General features: G+C 35.8%; 2 protein-coding genes across 2 annotated transcripts; both read right to left on the reverse strand.

Annotated features, from left to right (window-relative positions):
* Positions 1-7,787: 7,787 nt before the first annotated feature.
* LOC126902053 (uncharacterized) lies at positions 7,788-9,041 on the reverse strand. Its single transcript, XM_050679076.1, has one exon. It carries the CDS (start codon positions 9,039-9,041, stop codon positions 7,788-7,790), a length of 1,254 nt encoding a protein of 417 aa, XP_050535033.1.
* Positions 9,042-10,636: 1,595 nt separating this feature from the next.
* Positions 10,637-11,491, reverse strand: LOC126901297 (uncharacterized). Its single transcript, XM_050677690.1, has 2 exons — positions 11,362-11,491; positions 10,637-11,292 (listed from the first exon to the last, which is right to left on the reverse strand). Exons 1-2 carry the CDS (start codon positions 11,456-11,458, stop codon positions 10,637-10,639), a joined length of 753 nt encoding a protein of 250 aa, XP_050533647.1. The 5' UTR covers positions 11,459-11,491.
* Positions 11,492-15,777: the final 4,286 nt, after the last annotated feature.

The following is a 15,777-nucleotide window of genomic DNA, read 5'->3' on the forward strand; positions in this document are numbered from 1 at the left end:
GATAACCGGAGTGTGGTCAGAAGCTGGATCGTTTAGATTTGTGATGTTAGTGTGTATATGATTTGGTAAGTTAGAAAGGAAGAAGTCAAGGAAGTCAGGATGTCTGTTTGCATGAGTTGGCCAATAGGTAGGAGAGGCTGGAGAAATAATTTTGGAATGTTTGTTTGTGATAAAATTGAGCAAGGTACGGCCTCTAGTATTCGTCGATCGACATCCCCAGGCTTCGTGCTTAGCATTGAAATCGGCACCGATGATATATGTATTGTTAAGTGATTGTAGGTGTAGGGCTAGACTTTCTGCAGGGAATTGGCAACCGGGGTGGAAGTAGGCTGATATTATTGAAGTAGGTATAGAATTAATATTTACAGATGTAGCGGCTAGTTGCATGTTTAGATTTGATTTGGGAGGAAAGGGAGAGTGTGGGATTTTGGAAGAAATTAGAAGAGCAGCACCAGCATGGGCTGAATCGTCAGGGTGATTTGCTTGAAGACAGTCGTATCCGAATATTTTAAATTTTGAATTGGAGGTGAGGTGAGACTCCGTAATGAGGGCAATATCTACATTGTTCTCTTTTAGAGCGATTTGGAGTTCATTTGTGTTATTGGAGATTCCGTTAGCATTCCAAAGAAGAATGGTTAGAGTGGAAAGTTTATTGGCAGCCATTGGTTTTGATGAGTTTGTCGATGACTGTTGTGAGTAGTGAAATTAGTGGATTGATTAATAATCTGAATTCATTTATAAAAGAGGAGAGTTGTTCGTTTATATTACTTGAGGCAGAATGAGTGGGGGGAGGTGTATTTTTGATATGTGTGTGCTCATTGATTTTCGGAAGGGGGGGAAAGTCAGTCTGGCTTGGGTTTTGAAGATTGGAAGAAGTAAGTGGTTCTTGAAAATTTAAAGTATTTTTACGCCAGGGATTAGAAGGTTGGAGCTTTCGTGTTTTGATGATGCTTTTGTGGACAGAACAACCTTTATAATTTGCTGGGTGCGGGCCACCGCATAAGGCACATTTGGCAGGTTCGTTTCGATTTTTTAGACATAAAGAAGAGTCGTGTAGTTCACCGCAACGAACACATCTGGGACGGTGGCTACAATATGTACGTGTATGACCATAAGATTGGCAGCGGAGGCATTGTGGAATGTCTTTCTTGGCGTACGGTGCTTCAACTTTAATTTTAGTGTAGCAGAGCGAGGTTAATTTAAAGATTTCAGAGTTGGCTGAGTCAGGCTCTAAATCAATAAAAAATATTGGGAGAGGCAATTTGGATAGTCTGTGGCGAACATTATTTATATTTCTAGCTAGGAAACCTAGTGCTGAAAGTTCGGTTTTTATGAATGTAATATCTGTTGTTGGGTGGAGATTTTTAATAACAACTCTGAACGGTTTATCTTCTTTATTCTGGAAGGAGTGGTGTGGAACATCGTTTTCCTTAAGGTATTTTATAATGGCTCTGTATGAATCTGAGTTGAACGTTTGTAATTTCAGGCCTTTGGTAGAAGCTTTACCAAAATAAATAACTGAAACGCTCCGATTCAGGTTAAATTTTAATAAAATTGCAAAGACAATTTACTGAAATATTTTTCATTATTTGCAATGGAAAGGTTTTTGTTAGGTTACATACCTTTAAAGATAACCCTAAATTAAATTCTAAACTTGCAATAAAAATATGCTTCAGAATAATATTTATTCTAAAATATAAAATTTGACACAGTGCCGCGTCACTACATGATACACGGAGTTCCACGACCCACATCACCTTCATCAGCCGTCGCCATACTATGTGTATGTGGTAGTTTGACTATTACCGTGTGCATACTTTCATAACTCAAAACTTATTAAAATAAAAAAAAACACTAGCACAGTATAGTCCCGGCACAGCGGTGACATGGCATAGTTGGGTCAAGTATAATAATATCTGACAGTAATTAACCTCACTATCATAAATAACGCTTCGATACAAATCTATAGATAGTGTTTACTTTAAAAAAATTGGTGGATTATTCTAAAAGCTTCATGATCTCCTATTTCCATATTTATATCTTGAATACATGTTTTATGATTTATAAGTGCAATATATAAATAAATAAATATTTAAAGGGAAAACGTTTTATTTAAAAAAGAATAATTTCAAATAAAAGAAGTATGTAAATAGAATTTTTCATATAAAATTGTATTGATCCAAAAATTTTTCAAAAAGTTATGGCATTATAAAGTTAAAAATGTAAAATATGAAATCGAGAGTTTTCACACAAAAATAGCATTCGATAGCGATTTTCAACGTGAAGACAAAATAAAGCCCGAAATATTTTTTTCCATGATAAAGTATATTATATAAGCTTTAATTTAAGATATATATAAAAGTGTCACTCTTTTCGGAACATTTTCAAAGTTAAGTTGAAAAAGTTATTTATTATGAAAAAATTGTCATTTTAAATCTCTCCTTGTGGGCAGGTAAAGGGTTAAATTTATAAAAATATACAGAATGATAGGTAAAAACTTTAGGTAACTATATAGTGAAAAACCCAGCATAGGACGGTCGCGGCACAGTAGTGACGTGGCATAGTTGGATCAAGTATAATGATATCTGACAGTGATTAAATCACTATCAGAAAATAACGCTTCGCTGCAAATCCTTAGATAGTTTTTAATTTTAAAAAATTGATGGATTTATCCAAAAGCTACATGATCTGCTAGTTTCTTATTAATATCCTTATTAAGATAAAGTATGTCGAATGAAAAAGGGATTATTAAAAAATATTATTTCTCATAAAAAAATTATGTTGTTCGTTCCATACACTTTTTAATACGTTATAGCATTATATAGTTAAAAATGTAAAAAATAAAATCGAGAAATTTCTCACAATAAAAGCATTCGGTAGCCAATTTCACCGCGAAGACCAAATAAAGTCCGACATTTTTTTTCGCATAATAAAGTAAATTACATTAGCTTTAATTTAAGACATATATAAAAGTGTCAGACTTTCCGGAACATTTTCAAAAGTCAAGTTGAAAAAATTAATTTTTTGTGAAAAAGTTGTCATTTTAAATTCCTTTTTGTGGGCAGCTTAAGGGTTAAATTTATGAAACAAATATACCAAATGAAAGGTAATGATATTATGCATCTATATAAAAAGAAATTATATTGAAATGTTCATTTTTAAAAAAGTTTTTGCATTTTTAAGTAAAAAAATTGAAACAATTTCGAAAATTAGTGATTTTTAAATTTGTAATTTTTTTGGAGATTTGCCTTATTTACGAGGAACGAGGGAAACTTTTTCAATTTTTGAGGATAATGTCTTTGACTAAATACGATTTGTGATCTTTTGACATATTGTTGAAAGAAATCCGTTCGGTGAGAGCTGAGAAAAAGTGGTAACAGACACAAAAAAAAAAAAATAATAAAAATAAAAAACACATCATAGTAAAACCAATACCTTCTCAGTTTCGCATCGAAGCTAAAAGGAGTGAGTATTGGATAAAAGTGAGTGTTACATTAATTCGGGATGTGATTCGAGGGTCATAAAATAATATATATATATTTATAGATTATTAATCTTACCTGATAATTTTTCATGGTTCTTAAGTGATTGTATTAATTTATGATTAATAAATACAATGACACAATTTGATTTAGTTCACAACTTTAATACATAAAGACTACAACAATGATGATAACAATATTCGAGTAACGTTTTCTAGTGCACAATAAGAAAAGGGCAGAGTAAGATTTTGCTCTTCCTTTTTATAATACTTTGTACCCCCAAAAATCATCATTTTCTCATTCTTACAATATTACTGTTTATTAATAAATAAGCATAAAATATAAAAATTATTACACATGAACAATATATAAATAATTTTAAAATTTTATATAACATTAATATAGTTTTAGATTTGATGCGAAGCTGAGAATGTATCGATTTTACTATGTTTTTTTTTTTTTGTTACTTTTACTAGTTTTTCTCAGCTCTCACCGAATTGATTTCTTTTAACGATACGTCAAAAAATCACAAATCGTGTTTAGTCGAAGACATTACCTTCAAAAATTGAAAAAACTTGACTCGGTCCCTGTAAATATGGAAAATCTCCAAAAAAATTACAAATTTTAAAATTGAATTATAGTGTTTATAAAGATTCTACTATTGCAATGATCAGAACTTAATTAATTTTAATGATTGGTTTTATATAAAAAGAACCAATATAAAAACAGTTGTTATAAAGATTTATTCAATGGAGCGTATTTACAATAAAATTTTATTATAATTGTATAAATCCATCGTTAAATTCAGTTGACACTAAAAATCATTTTTTTTTTAAATTTATTGTTTATATAGCAACAAGTTAAAAAAATTGAAATATTATATAATGGTAGTAGCATACACAAATAACGTTAAAAAATTAATAAACTACAAAGTAAAATTATTAGTTTTTGTAGTTGAATTCTTTTATCATATCATATCTAATTTGACAAAATATACTTTAAAAATATTAGATATTAATGATTTTGATTTTAAAGTCGCATGATAAAATTAGCTATTTTAGCTAAGTTAAATATAAAAGTTACTTTTTCGACTTAAAAAAAGCAAACAATTTTAAATAATTTAATATCTTATGTCTTATGAAATATATTCTATGTCAATTTAATTATATAATATTCATGAAAGTCAGTATATTGTCCTTATAACATATTTTAAAATGAAATAAAATATAAAACCCAGGATTTTAACACAAAAATAGTATATTTTAGCTTCGATGCGAAGCTGAGAAGGTATTGGTTTTACTAAGATGTGTTTATTTTTTTTTGTGTCTGTTACCACTTTTTCTCAGCTCTCACCGAACGGATTTCTTTCAACGATACGTCAAAAGATCACAAATTGTATCTAGTCGAAGACATTACCATTCAAAATTGAAAAAATTTCCCTCGTTCCCCGTAAATGGGGGAAACCTCCAAAAAAATTACAAATTTAAAAATCGCTAATTTTCGAAATTTTTTCAATTTTTTTTACTAAAAACTGCCGTAACTTTTTCAAAAATGAACATATCAATATAATTCTTTTTTTTATAGATGATTGATGTCTTTACCTATTATTTGGTATATTTTTTTTGTAAATTTGACCTTTTTTCTGCCCACAGGGGGGGATTTAAAATGACAAATTTTTCACAAAAAATTAACTTTTTTAACTTAAATTTTGAAAATGTTCCGTAAGGTCTGACACTTTTATATATATTTTAAATTAAAGCTAATGTAATATGCTTTATCATGAAAAAAAAATTTTCGGACTTTATTTAATCTTCAAGGTGAAAATGGCTACCGAATGCTATTATTGTGTGAACATTTTCGATTTTGTATTATCCATTTTTAACTTTATTATGCTATAACTTTTTGAAAAGTGTATGGATCAACATTATTTTTTTTTGATAAATAATATTTTTTAATAATTCCTTTTTCATTTTACATACTTTATCTTAATTAGGATATTAATAATGAACTAGCAGATCATGTAGCTTTTGGAATAGTCCACCAATTTTTTAAAATTAAAAAGTATCTAAAGATTTGCATCGAAGCGTTTTTTATGATAGTGATATTAATCACTGTCAGATATCATTATACTTGATCCATCTATGCCATGTCACCACTGTGCCGCGACCCCCCTGTGCTGGGTTTTTTTTAATTTTATAGTATATGACATAAGCTTTAATTTTATATATGTTTAAAGGACACAGTATTACCGGATATTTTCAAAAGTAAGTTAGTAGGGTAATATTGGGGATTCTAGGCCCTCTCCGCTTCACCCACCCACCCTACCATCGTGGTTATGGGAAGAGGGGTGGAGGGGGAGTAAATCCAACGTAAACTAACCTAAATCAGGTGAGGAACCTCTCTTCCTCCACCAAGTCTTATGAGAGAGGGGTAATGAAACTAAAGGTAAACAAACCTATAGGTGGGAGGGGGGGGAATGAAACACGACGTAAACTAACACAACTTGTCACGCGCCTAAATTATGCTCGCCCATATATACATAATATCGGTTTTTTGGGGAAAAAAAAAAAAATGCATTTTCCAGGTAAGCTATACGGTTACGGTGAAAAGTACAATTTTTAAACGTCGAATCCGCTATTTTGATATGCGACATGCACACATTTAGATAAAGTCCATACGTAAAATGTTAATTTTACCTAATTTGTGGAAAAAAATTAGTTCGAAACATTGTGTGCCAGATGGCTGTATTGATGATTACACTATAGCACTTGAGATTAATACAGCAGATGGCCCAACGCGGCGGCGACGGCGTCGGCGATGTCGCCGTCAATTAGATTAATTGTTATTATACGAGTTAATAAGCTTGACCGTTATTCGTATAGTGAATAATAAATCAATATTTTTTCTGTAGACAATATATACTAATGGCGACTTTTCAAGTTTTCTTATAGCAAAACACATTCTTAAATAAACACTACCGCCGCCGCCGCCGACGACGACGACGTAATCACTGGAACATATATATTATAATGTTTATAATATTATTATAATCTGTATTATACTTATCGATTAATGTCGTATATATATATTTTGTCTGAATTATTACTGGTATCCCTCCCATTGTTATAAATTATTACCGTATTTAACAACTGTAATAAATTATTTTTAATAAAATAATAGCTTCGACTGGAAGGATTGCATTCTTCATCCGTCAACGCATTAGAGACGGCAGACGGTCATAATTTTTACAAAGGCATCTGTTTTAAATCTTAATGACAAATATGTATAAACATTACACTTTAATTTTGTACGCTATTTTAAATAACTATATTTAACTATAATAATTAAAACGTATATAAATTTGCATGCATGTCTGCATGAAGGAAAACTGAATTTTTTGTCTTTGCTTAATACTACTATATGCATGGGTATGAATGACGTAGGTGGACAGTGTTCATTACAATCATTTATCTAGTAATATTTTAATATCTTAGTCATATACACCTTATCCGTTATCACGAATTAATTATCTAAAAGATATTTGGAAAGGAGGAGGGGGGGAGCAGCAACATAACATTGTATGCTGACTTCTAATAGGTTCTCAGTATTTGTTAATCTATTGTTTGCGCAAGATGGATTATTTCAATGATATATCGGATAAATTGAATTTTCTTGTTGAAAACAATCCGACGGATAGAGTTGTGAATTTTCGGAAGTGGGAAAAAATTCGGAAAATCATGAATGTGCATGCTCAGTTGTGAAGCGAATATATTACGAACTTTTGGATTCAATCGAAACAATTGAAAAGACAACGAATGCGAACCGCAGCGACAGTAAAGACTATTGGACCTTGAGACTTTAATCACAATGGCTACACCAAGGTGTAAATTCAATAAAATCAACGACTTGATCGATTCATCAATGTATAGATTGTATTAAAACATTGAAAATTATCTTCAGTGATTATCCACACATGAAAGTAGGTTTAAAAATATTTAATGTTTTCATCTTAAAACTTAAACTTAAAAAAAATTTTCAGCGTGTATATTACTTCTCCAATCTGGTGGAATTGGCTACAAACAGATCATTTCTAGGAATAGATACTTTGCCAAAAATTGACAAGAAAGATCGTGGCTTTTCCAGTCAAATTCGAAGATGATTGAAATAAAATAACAAGTTTACAAAACAACTAGTTTTTTATTAAAAAAAATTATATATATACATTATAGCAATTATATATACATTTTTTGTTTCTATACTATATTGTAAATTGTACAATAATAAAAAATGAAATTTGTATTTACATTAAAGTTTTCGTACTTCTCCCGTGAATGCGTTGTATTCCATTTGACAGTCGTGAATAATTACACAATACAATGATGTTTTATCGGGAAACTGTTTGGAGCATTCGAAATCCAAGCGTAGATCAACCGTTGAAGACTTGACGGTGTCGTTTTGTTTAGAACAATCAATCACGACTATAGGTCCACGTTTTTTGTAATTTATATAGTCCAATAAAGGATAGGGGTCTTTACGACCGTAATACATTGTCTGGAATTGTGCGTACGAGTTATAAAACGTTGTGTACTTGTTGTTGTCGAAATCGGCGTTTTGGTTCTCGTACGGGTATTCGTCAGCGTTCAGATACGCTTTGACGTTTCTCAATGAACAGTGATTGAAATCTCCGAGAACGTGTTCGTCCTCATTACCCATGGCAATAAGTAAATATCTAGGTTTTTCCACATTCGAATAGGTGCGCACCGACCACGTGTGATGAGTTGTCTGCGGTACCAACGGGTAAACGGCAACGTCCCAGTGTTGAAATTCTAACGGGAGCCATTTCTTGCTGTCCAGAATACGCATCAGACCCAGTTCAGTTTTCACGCTGGGTTCAAAGTACTTTACTACCCATTTGATTTTCGATATTTTCACGTTGATTTGTTTTATCAATGTTGCAACTTGCGCTTTATCGTCTGTTGTTGTTGTTGTTGTCTGTGGAACCAATGATACGACAGTGCTGTCGGTACTCGATCTATTCAACACGAGAGTCTGAGTACAGTTTATCAGTGTGCGCCGATACCGTTCGAAAAATCCCATGCACATAGATAATGGACATTGCGCTACAAATTCAGTCCCATCGACGAAATCGTTGTTGTTGTGCAAAATTTGCGCGTATTTCCATCCGGCAGGTTGTAATCGTCGAATGTCGTTGGGTGTGAATGAACAATATCCCTTGATGGTTGTAGCCATACCAACGTATTTTATCTTGTCTACTTCTTTACCATTTACCTCAAATCTGATTTCATCGAATAGGTGCATGAGAAAATTTTGCCCCATAACCATTTCACCGGCTGTTCCAGCTGGTGGTTTTTCAAGTTTTCCTTCGATTTGCAAATAACTTTCGCACGGCACGGTGAATTTCTCCTTGTTGCGCACCTCGATACGGATTTCATCGTTGTGTTCGTACGAGTTGTTGTAACTCTGATGTTCCAGATAGTACTCGCGTTTTACACTGTCGTCTTGTTGACATTTTTCCAACACGTGCAAGTACTCGGCCATGATTGACTCGACAACCCAACGATTTTAAAAATTCAATATTTTTCTTTGTTAGTTGCTGCTGCGATAGCGTCGCACGATTATCCGGTTGCTCCGTCGTAGAGTATATGCCATCACTCAAATGATGGTGCACTACACTCCTGTTGAAACTCAGAGGCATTTAAAGAGTGTCAACACGTTTTTCCAGTATAAAGACACGGTCGTCGACTGAATAAAGTTCTCGAGCCAGTGCTTCCAAACGATAAATTGTGGTTGAACTGTTGTTGTTGTTGCTGTTATCACTGTTTATCAGCTGACAGCTGTTGACGGATGTTTGAAGGAGTAGTAATAGTTGCACGACTGTGACTAGTATGCACAAAAATAATCCAATTTGTGAGGAATCAAACTGTTTTATACGGTCCCATAACGTCAACGTACATTCATCCATCCTGTTTGATATGTAGACGCACTGTTAATTTTTCACCTCTTAGGTTGACACGTTGACCGTCCTGATCGAGCAATGCGATTCGAATCGTGTTCAATACGTTTGTGTTTAACGGATAGTAAACTACTTGTCTGGGACACTCGATAATCCGGTAGCCCGGTGGTACGTTTGGAAAGAATTCGTGCAATGTATGCGATTGACGTCCTCCTTGGTACGAACCAACAATTATAATGCAGTCGACTCGTATGCATGTAACCTTTGTTATAGATAACGGGAAATCCGACGTGTGTTCCATTTTCGGTGCCAATACACGAGGTCGGAACCCTAGTATACGACCGATTGATTGCGGGTGTGTAAAATCTATGGGGTGATCGCATTTGATAATGCTTCGCATAGTGTTGCGGTCGGCTGTAAAAGAGATAACGTTTCGATCACCCAACTTTTTGTCACCGATTTCTCTGCTGTTTTCCTTGAGTAAACCAACCGTTGGCAACAATGGATCATCAAAATCTATTTGTTGTTGTTGCACACTGTACTTATACTCTTCTCCGTTGTACTTGTCCGTGATTCGTTTCTGTAAATCTTCAAATTCGTACGATCCCGTCGGTAGTGTTATCACCATAATTGGTTTGTCAACAGTGCCGAAAATGAATTTGTTACAATCCTCGTCAATATTAGGTATAGTGTTCCACGTATGCAAGCTCAATAGCCCAATTTTACATTTGTCACCGACATCGATGGGTGGATTGAATGTACATTGCAATTCAGATCCCACACCGGTTAACGTTACCGTTGTTGTCATGTTGTTGTTGTTGTTCGATTAAAAATTCCAAACACAAGTGACCACAATTTACCTCGTCGAAGTTTTGACATCTACTATAGTTGTGCATGATTGTACATCCTTTAAAGTATCGTTGCAGTTCCAACGGTGGTGGTAAATTACCAAAACTGTCAAAATACGTAACACGTTTACCGCGTTTACTATAAGCTACCCAATGCGTGCCAGGGTCAGTGGAAAGATCCAAGTTCACTACAGCCATTTCGGTCATTTTCGGTCCCGACTTAGGTAATGTGTCACGACAAAACACGCCACGAAACACTTTATGGTCGAACGCTCGACTACCGAAATTTGCAATTTCAACATCGTACAAGGCACGATCGGGTAGCTGCGAAATTAGTTTTTTGTTTTTTTCGTCTGATTTTTTCGAATCATCTTTTTCGTACTCGTCGTCAATTTGAAACCAGACCCCGATTTGTATGGTTGCAAGTAAAATCCTTTACCCATGCTTATCGCTGTATTGCCTTTACGGCTAAGTTCGGTAGCCATCTTGACCACATTTGCAGCACCGCCGGCTAAAGCTCCCAACGCCGACAGTCCGGCAAATATAGGTATAAGCGGTAGTACACCGCCTTTAGTTTTTGGAACGTTTATGGTACGGGGCAGTGGAATTTTTTTCTTTCTCACCACACGTCGTGCCGCCTTCAACGATTGTTTTGCCACACTCAGTAAATCCATTTGTTGGGCATTTTTATCGAGTTTGGCCGCATGCACAACTCGTTTGAAACCCATACCGAGTTTACGTTTCAATTTCATCGCGTTGTTCACACTCCAAGCTGCGACTCGTTCAGGCAATTTAGCGTCTTTGGCCAACACTCGTTCCCAAGCCTGATGTTCCAACACCTTGTCCGCTTTATGACGGTCTTCGAGATTCTTGTATTTACTATAAATGATATCGTGATTGCGGCAAGCAGCATCAAGCGGGTTCACTCCAATATCACCTCGTTTTAATCTCTTTTCTAACCGTGTTCCAGGACCCGCAAATTGATAACCTAAATGATAAACATTTAAAATAATGATAAAACTATTTGCGAGGAATTATTTTGAATAATTACACACACCTGGAATGTGGGCTTCGAATGGTAATTTGTTGATTACAGTATTCAATATCCCTGCACCTCGTTTTCCACGTTGTCTCTGTTTAACCATTATTTTCATATTGACAGTTATTGTTCGATGACGTGCGATGCGTTTCAAAAAACAGACTCTCACGCTACCTATCGTGAATTTTGAAAAAAGTAGTGAGATTGCACCTAGTAAACACGGTAAACTATTGCCAAATACAATACGTGCATTGATTTGCGGACCGTCAAATTGTGGAAAAACAAACTTGATGTATACTCTATTGACTGATATCAACGGACTTCGTTTTGAAAATGTTTACGTTTACTCGAAATCGTTGCATCAGTGCAAGTATCAACTACTCGTGGATGTTTTACGCGGCGCCCAAGGAGTGCAGTTGTTTAACTATGAAAACGGCGACGATGTACCGTCGGTGGACAACATCCTGCCCAATTCGGTTTTTATATTCGACGATGTTGTCATGGAAAAACAAAATGTAATGTGTGATTATTTCGCGCGAGGACGACACAGGCAAGTTGATGTTTTTTTTCTCTCCCAAACACTGTCGCGCATACAAAAACAAATGTTACGTGACAACACAAATGTGGTGGTGTTGTTCCGGCAGGATGAAGTTAATCTACGACACGCGTACGATGAATACGTGTGTTGCGATATGAAATTTGGAGAATTCAAAGAGTTTTGCAAAGAGTGTTGGAACAAGGATCGGTACGGATTCGCAGTGATTTGTTTGGACTTTGCGCGAGACGACGGCCGATACAGATACAAGTTTGACACATTTGTTACAATATGAGTGCCGATAAGGAAACATTGCTGAAACTGTTGACTGAAGCCCGGGAAAATGTTCGAAAAAAGTACACAGAATTGCGTCGTGGAGAAGCGGATTCGTTGACTCGCGTAAAACGTCAGTTGGCGCCAATCATTGAACCATTAGATAAAATTGCGTCACAGCAACAGCAACAACAGCAAAAACAACAACAACAACAAGAACAATTACAGCAAACTATCAAGAGTTTAAACGATGATATATACACTGTAGAACACGATGACGGGTTTTTCCATCAGTACATGTATCAATGGTCAATGAACCCCAATAGAGATAAAATATATGGACCAAAGGTATCACCAGATGGAACAATGACATTAGGTGAAGCCGACAATATCTTTCTCGACAGAGGAACAATTAATGTTTTAGATGAAAAATTCCCTCTGACTATGGGTCTTGTGGATTTACTGTTTTCGAAAAACCCTGGAGTTTACTCCGAATCGGATTTGCATGCGTACAAAACGATTCTCGGCAAAACCGGTGTGCATTTAAATAAAGACGGAACATTGAAAAAAGGAGGTCAAAAGTATGTAAACACCATTAAACCATTGTTTGATAACGGTTATGGTGGTAACCCAAACAATTCCTTACCGTTGTTTGAAAGCAGCAGCAGCAACATCAGTGACACATCCATTATCGGGCGCGGGTCTACAATTGAGATTGAACAACAAAAAAAAAGATTACGTTTACTGGGACGACTCCAACGAGCTCGTGGAACGTTTACGTTTATTGATATCAGCCCGGTCGGCTGGCAACACTGGAGTTTCACCGGAAATCGTTTCTATATTGGAAGAGCTGCAGGAAGCCGGTTACATTGAACAGATACCAGCGGCGTTATGAATAAGAACATTGCTAACGAACTACACCGGCAGGCTCGCAGGACGTATACCCGTGCCCGGATAAATATCAAGGGTCTCGATGATATATGGCACGCTGACCTCGTGGAAATGCGCGCATACCCTGATCGACGACATCGGTATATTTTAACGTGCGTCGATGGATTTTCAAAATACGCGTGGGCCGTCCCGTTGAAAAATAAAACGGCCAACGAAGTTACCGCAGCCATGAACGGAATACTGAAACATGGTCGTCATCCTAAGCTTTTGCAAACGGACAATGGTAAAGAATTTTACAATAAACAATTTCAAAAACTGATGTCACAATACGCAATCAATCATTACTCTACTTATTCCACGATGAAAGCGTGTCTAGTGGAACGTTTTAACCGCACGCTGAAAAACGCAATGTGGCGTGACTTTAGTGCACGTGGCTCGTACAAATGGGTGAATCGGTTGTCTGCGCTGTTGCACGACTACAATAACGTGCGTAAACATAGAACAATCGGTATGACACCGGTGCAAGCGGTGAAAAACCCAGACCTGGTTCGGTTCAAGTTGCGTCAAATACCGGATAATTTACCGGTAAAATTCCGTGTGGGAGACAAGGTGCGGATAAGTGTACATAAATCAGTGTTTGATAAGGGTTACTTACCAAACTGGAGCACCGAACTGTTTACCGTAGTTAAGGTTAGGCAAACAGTACCACCAACATAGTATCTAGAAGACTATCAGGGAAATCCAATACGTGGTTTGTTTTACACCGAAGAGCTGAACTAGACCAGTTATCCGGACATGTATTTAGTCGAACGAGTGTTGCGAACACGAGGGGACCAGTGCTTCGTTAAATGGTTAGGATTTGGTCCAGAGCACAATTCATGGATACCCAAAACCAATATCTCACCTCAATGATTGTCGATATACAAGGTATTGTGGCAGCCGACCGATCGTTTTTGGTCAAGGAACTGACTGTCATTGCCATAGACTGTACTTCATTCGCTCATTGGATGTTTAAACATCCAAAAAGTATCGAGGGCGATGCTAAAACAAACTTTTGGTTGAAAAAATACCTACATGGAATGGATACTCGTTGCGGTGACGTTGAATACAATGAGTTGCCGAGAATCATGAAACTGTTGCGGTGCGAGACCATTTACGTGAAAGGAGCTGTGAAAAAGCGAGTAGTGGAAAAGTACATACCGGGACAACGTATAGTCAACGTCGAGGATTTGGACTGCCCACCGCTGTACAATTTAAGTTGTGTTACAAAAATGTGTTGTATCCGACACATGAACAACCCGACAGTGTGTAGTTTATACAAGGCAATCTGCTTAAAACAATGGATGAATTATAATATGTAACATTATTGTCAAAAAATGATTTTGCAATATTCTCATTTGTATTCGTACAATAATTATATTTTCCCTAAATAAAATGTATATTAATGATTATAGTAAAATAAATAAATATTTCTAAATTACGTGTAGTATTTACTATAGGTTATTAATACCTATTGTAAAATAATCTATCTGGTATTATCGAAATAAATAGAGGGTAATTACTTTAATTAATTAAGCATTTATTATAATATCAATTCTAACTTACATTTATTTACAATTCAATTCATTAAAATATTACATTAAAAAATCTTAAAACTATATTTACAACTATATATTTATATACAACACTTATATTTACAAAAACCTTATCATAAAATTCAATTACACGGTTTATCATACAATATATTTTACATTTATCAATATGGATATTTAAAGAGTTTTACAATCTTATTATTACTATAAAAACTAATGTTGCTTAAATTTCTTCCGATGGAATGGCATAATGACCGTAAGCCAGCGTGTCAACTCTGTTGTCGAGCGTGTAGCGCTTATCGTCGAAACGGTTAAGCGCCAACTTGGTTGTACGTAAAGTGCGTACCTCGTGCTCGAAAGAACGAATTGACACGTTCTGTCGGTACGGAGTGTACGGTAATGATAATGTCGGTGGAATCTCACCATCACGTACGGCTCCGATGACTACACGGGCATTGTCTCCGGCCAACGCTCGTTTTGACGCATCGTCACCATCGTCGCCATCGTCTTCAAACAAACATCGTTTGTAATCGTCCAAAGACAGATGGTTCCGGACGACATGTCCGCGGATCCCCTTAGACTTGATGAATTCGCTGCCTTCCATGTCAAATGCATAGCACTTTGAACGAAGTGCAGCGATCTCAAAGAGGGTGAGGCCGCCGGTCTCGTCTGAAAACAGACCAGGCGTCTTCTTCCTCGAGGTCGAGTAACAAGGGTGATCCTTGGGCAGGCTAGATGCGTCCACGTACACCAGTAAATCGGGGCTGTCGGCTAAATCCTGGTAGAAGTCGCTGACTCTGAGCAGGTATATGAAGGAGTCTGAGAAAAATTAAAAATATATAAATATTGTAAAAATATTTCTACTGTACGGTTGTACTCACCAGTATCCATGTATACCAGGCTAATTGCGTCGCCATAATGAGGTTTTAATACGTCGTAGAAGTACTTGTACATTAGCGACTTGCTAATGTCAAGCACTGCTAAACCGACGTATATTGGTTTGAGAAACTTGACAATCTTTGTGTCCATTATGACGGCGCACAACCTTTCGCCGTATTTAATACAGTCGTTGAAGGTTGGTTGGTTTACGAGCTTGCTTAGACGTTCGGGACTGGAGATTAGTTCAATGCGGATGCGTTTCCG

This window comes from Daktulosphaira vitifoliae, unplaced genomic scaffold (genome assembly GCF_025091365.1).
Source record: "Daktulosphaira vitifoliae isolate Bord-2020 unplaced genomic scaffold, ASM2509136v1 Scaffold_3, whole genome shotgun sequence".
NCBI classification, from domain to species: Eukaryota; Metazoa; Arthropoda; class Insecta; order Hemiptera; family Phylloxeridae; genus Daktulosphaira; species Daktulosphaira vitifoliae.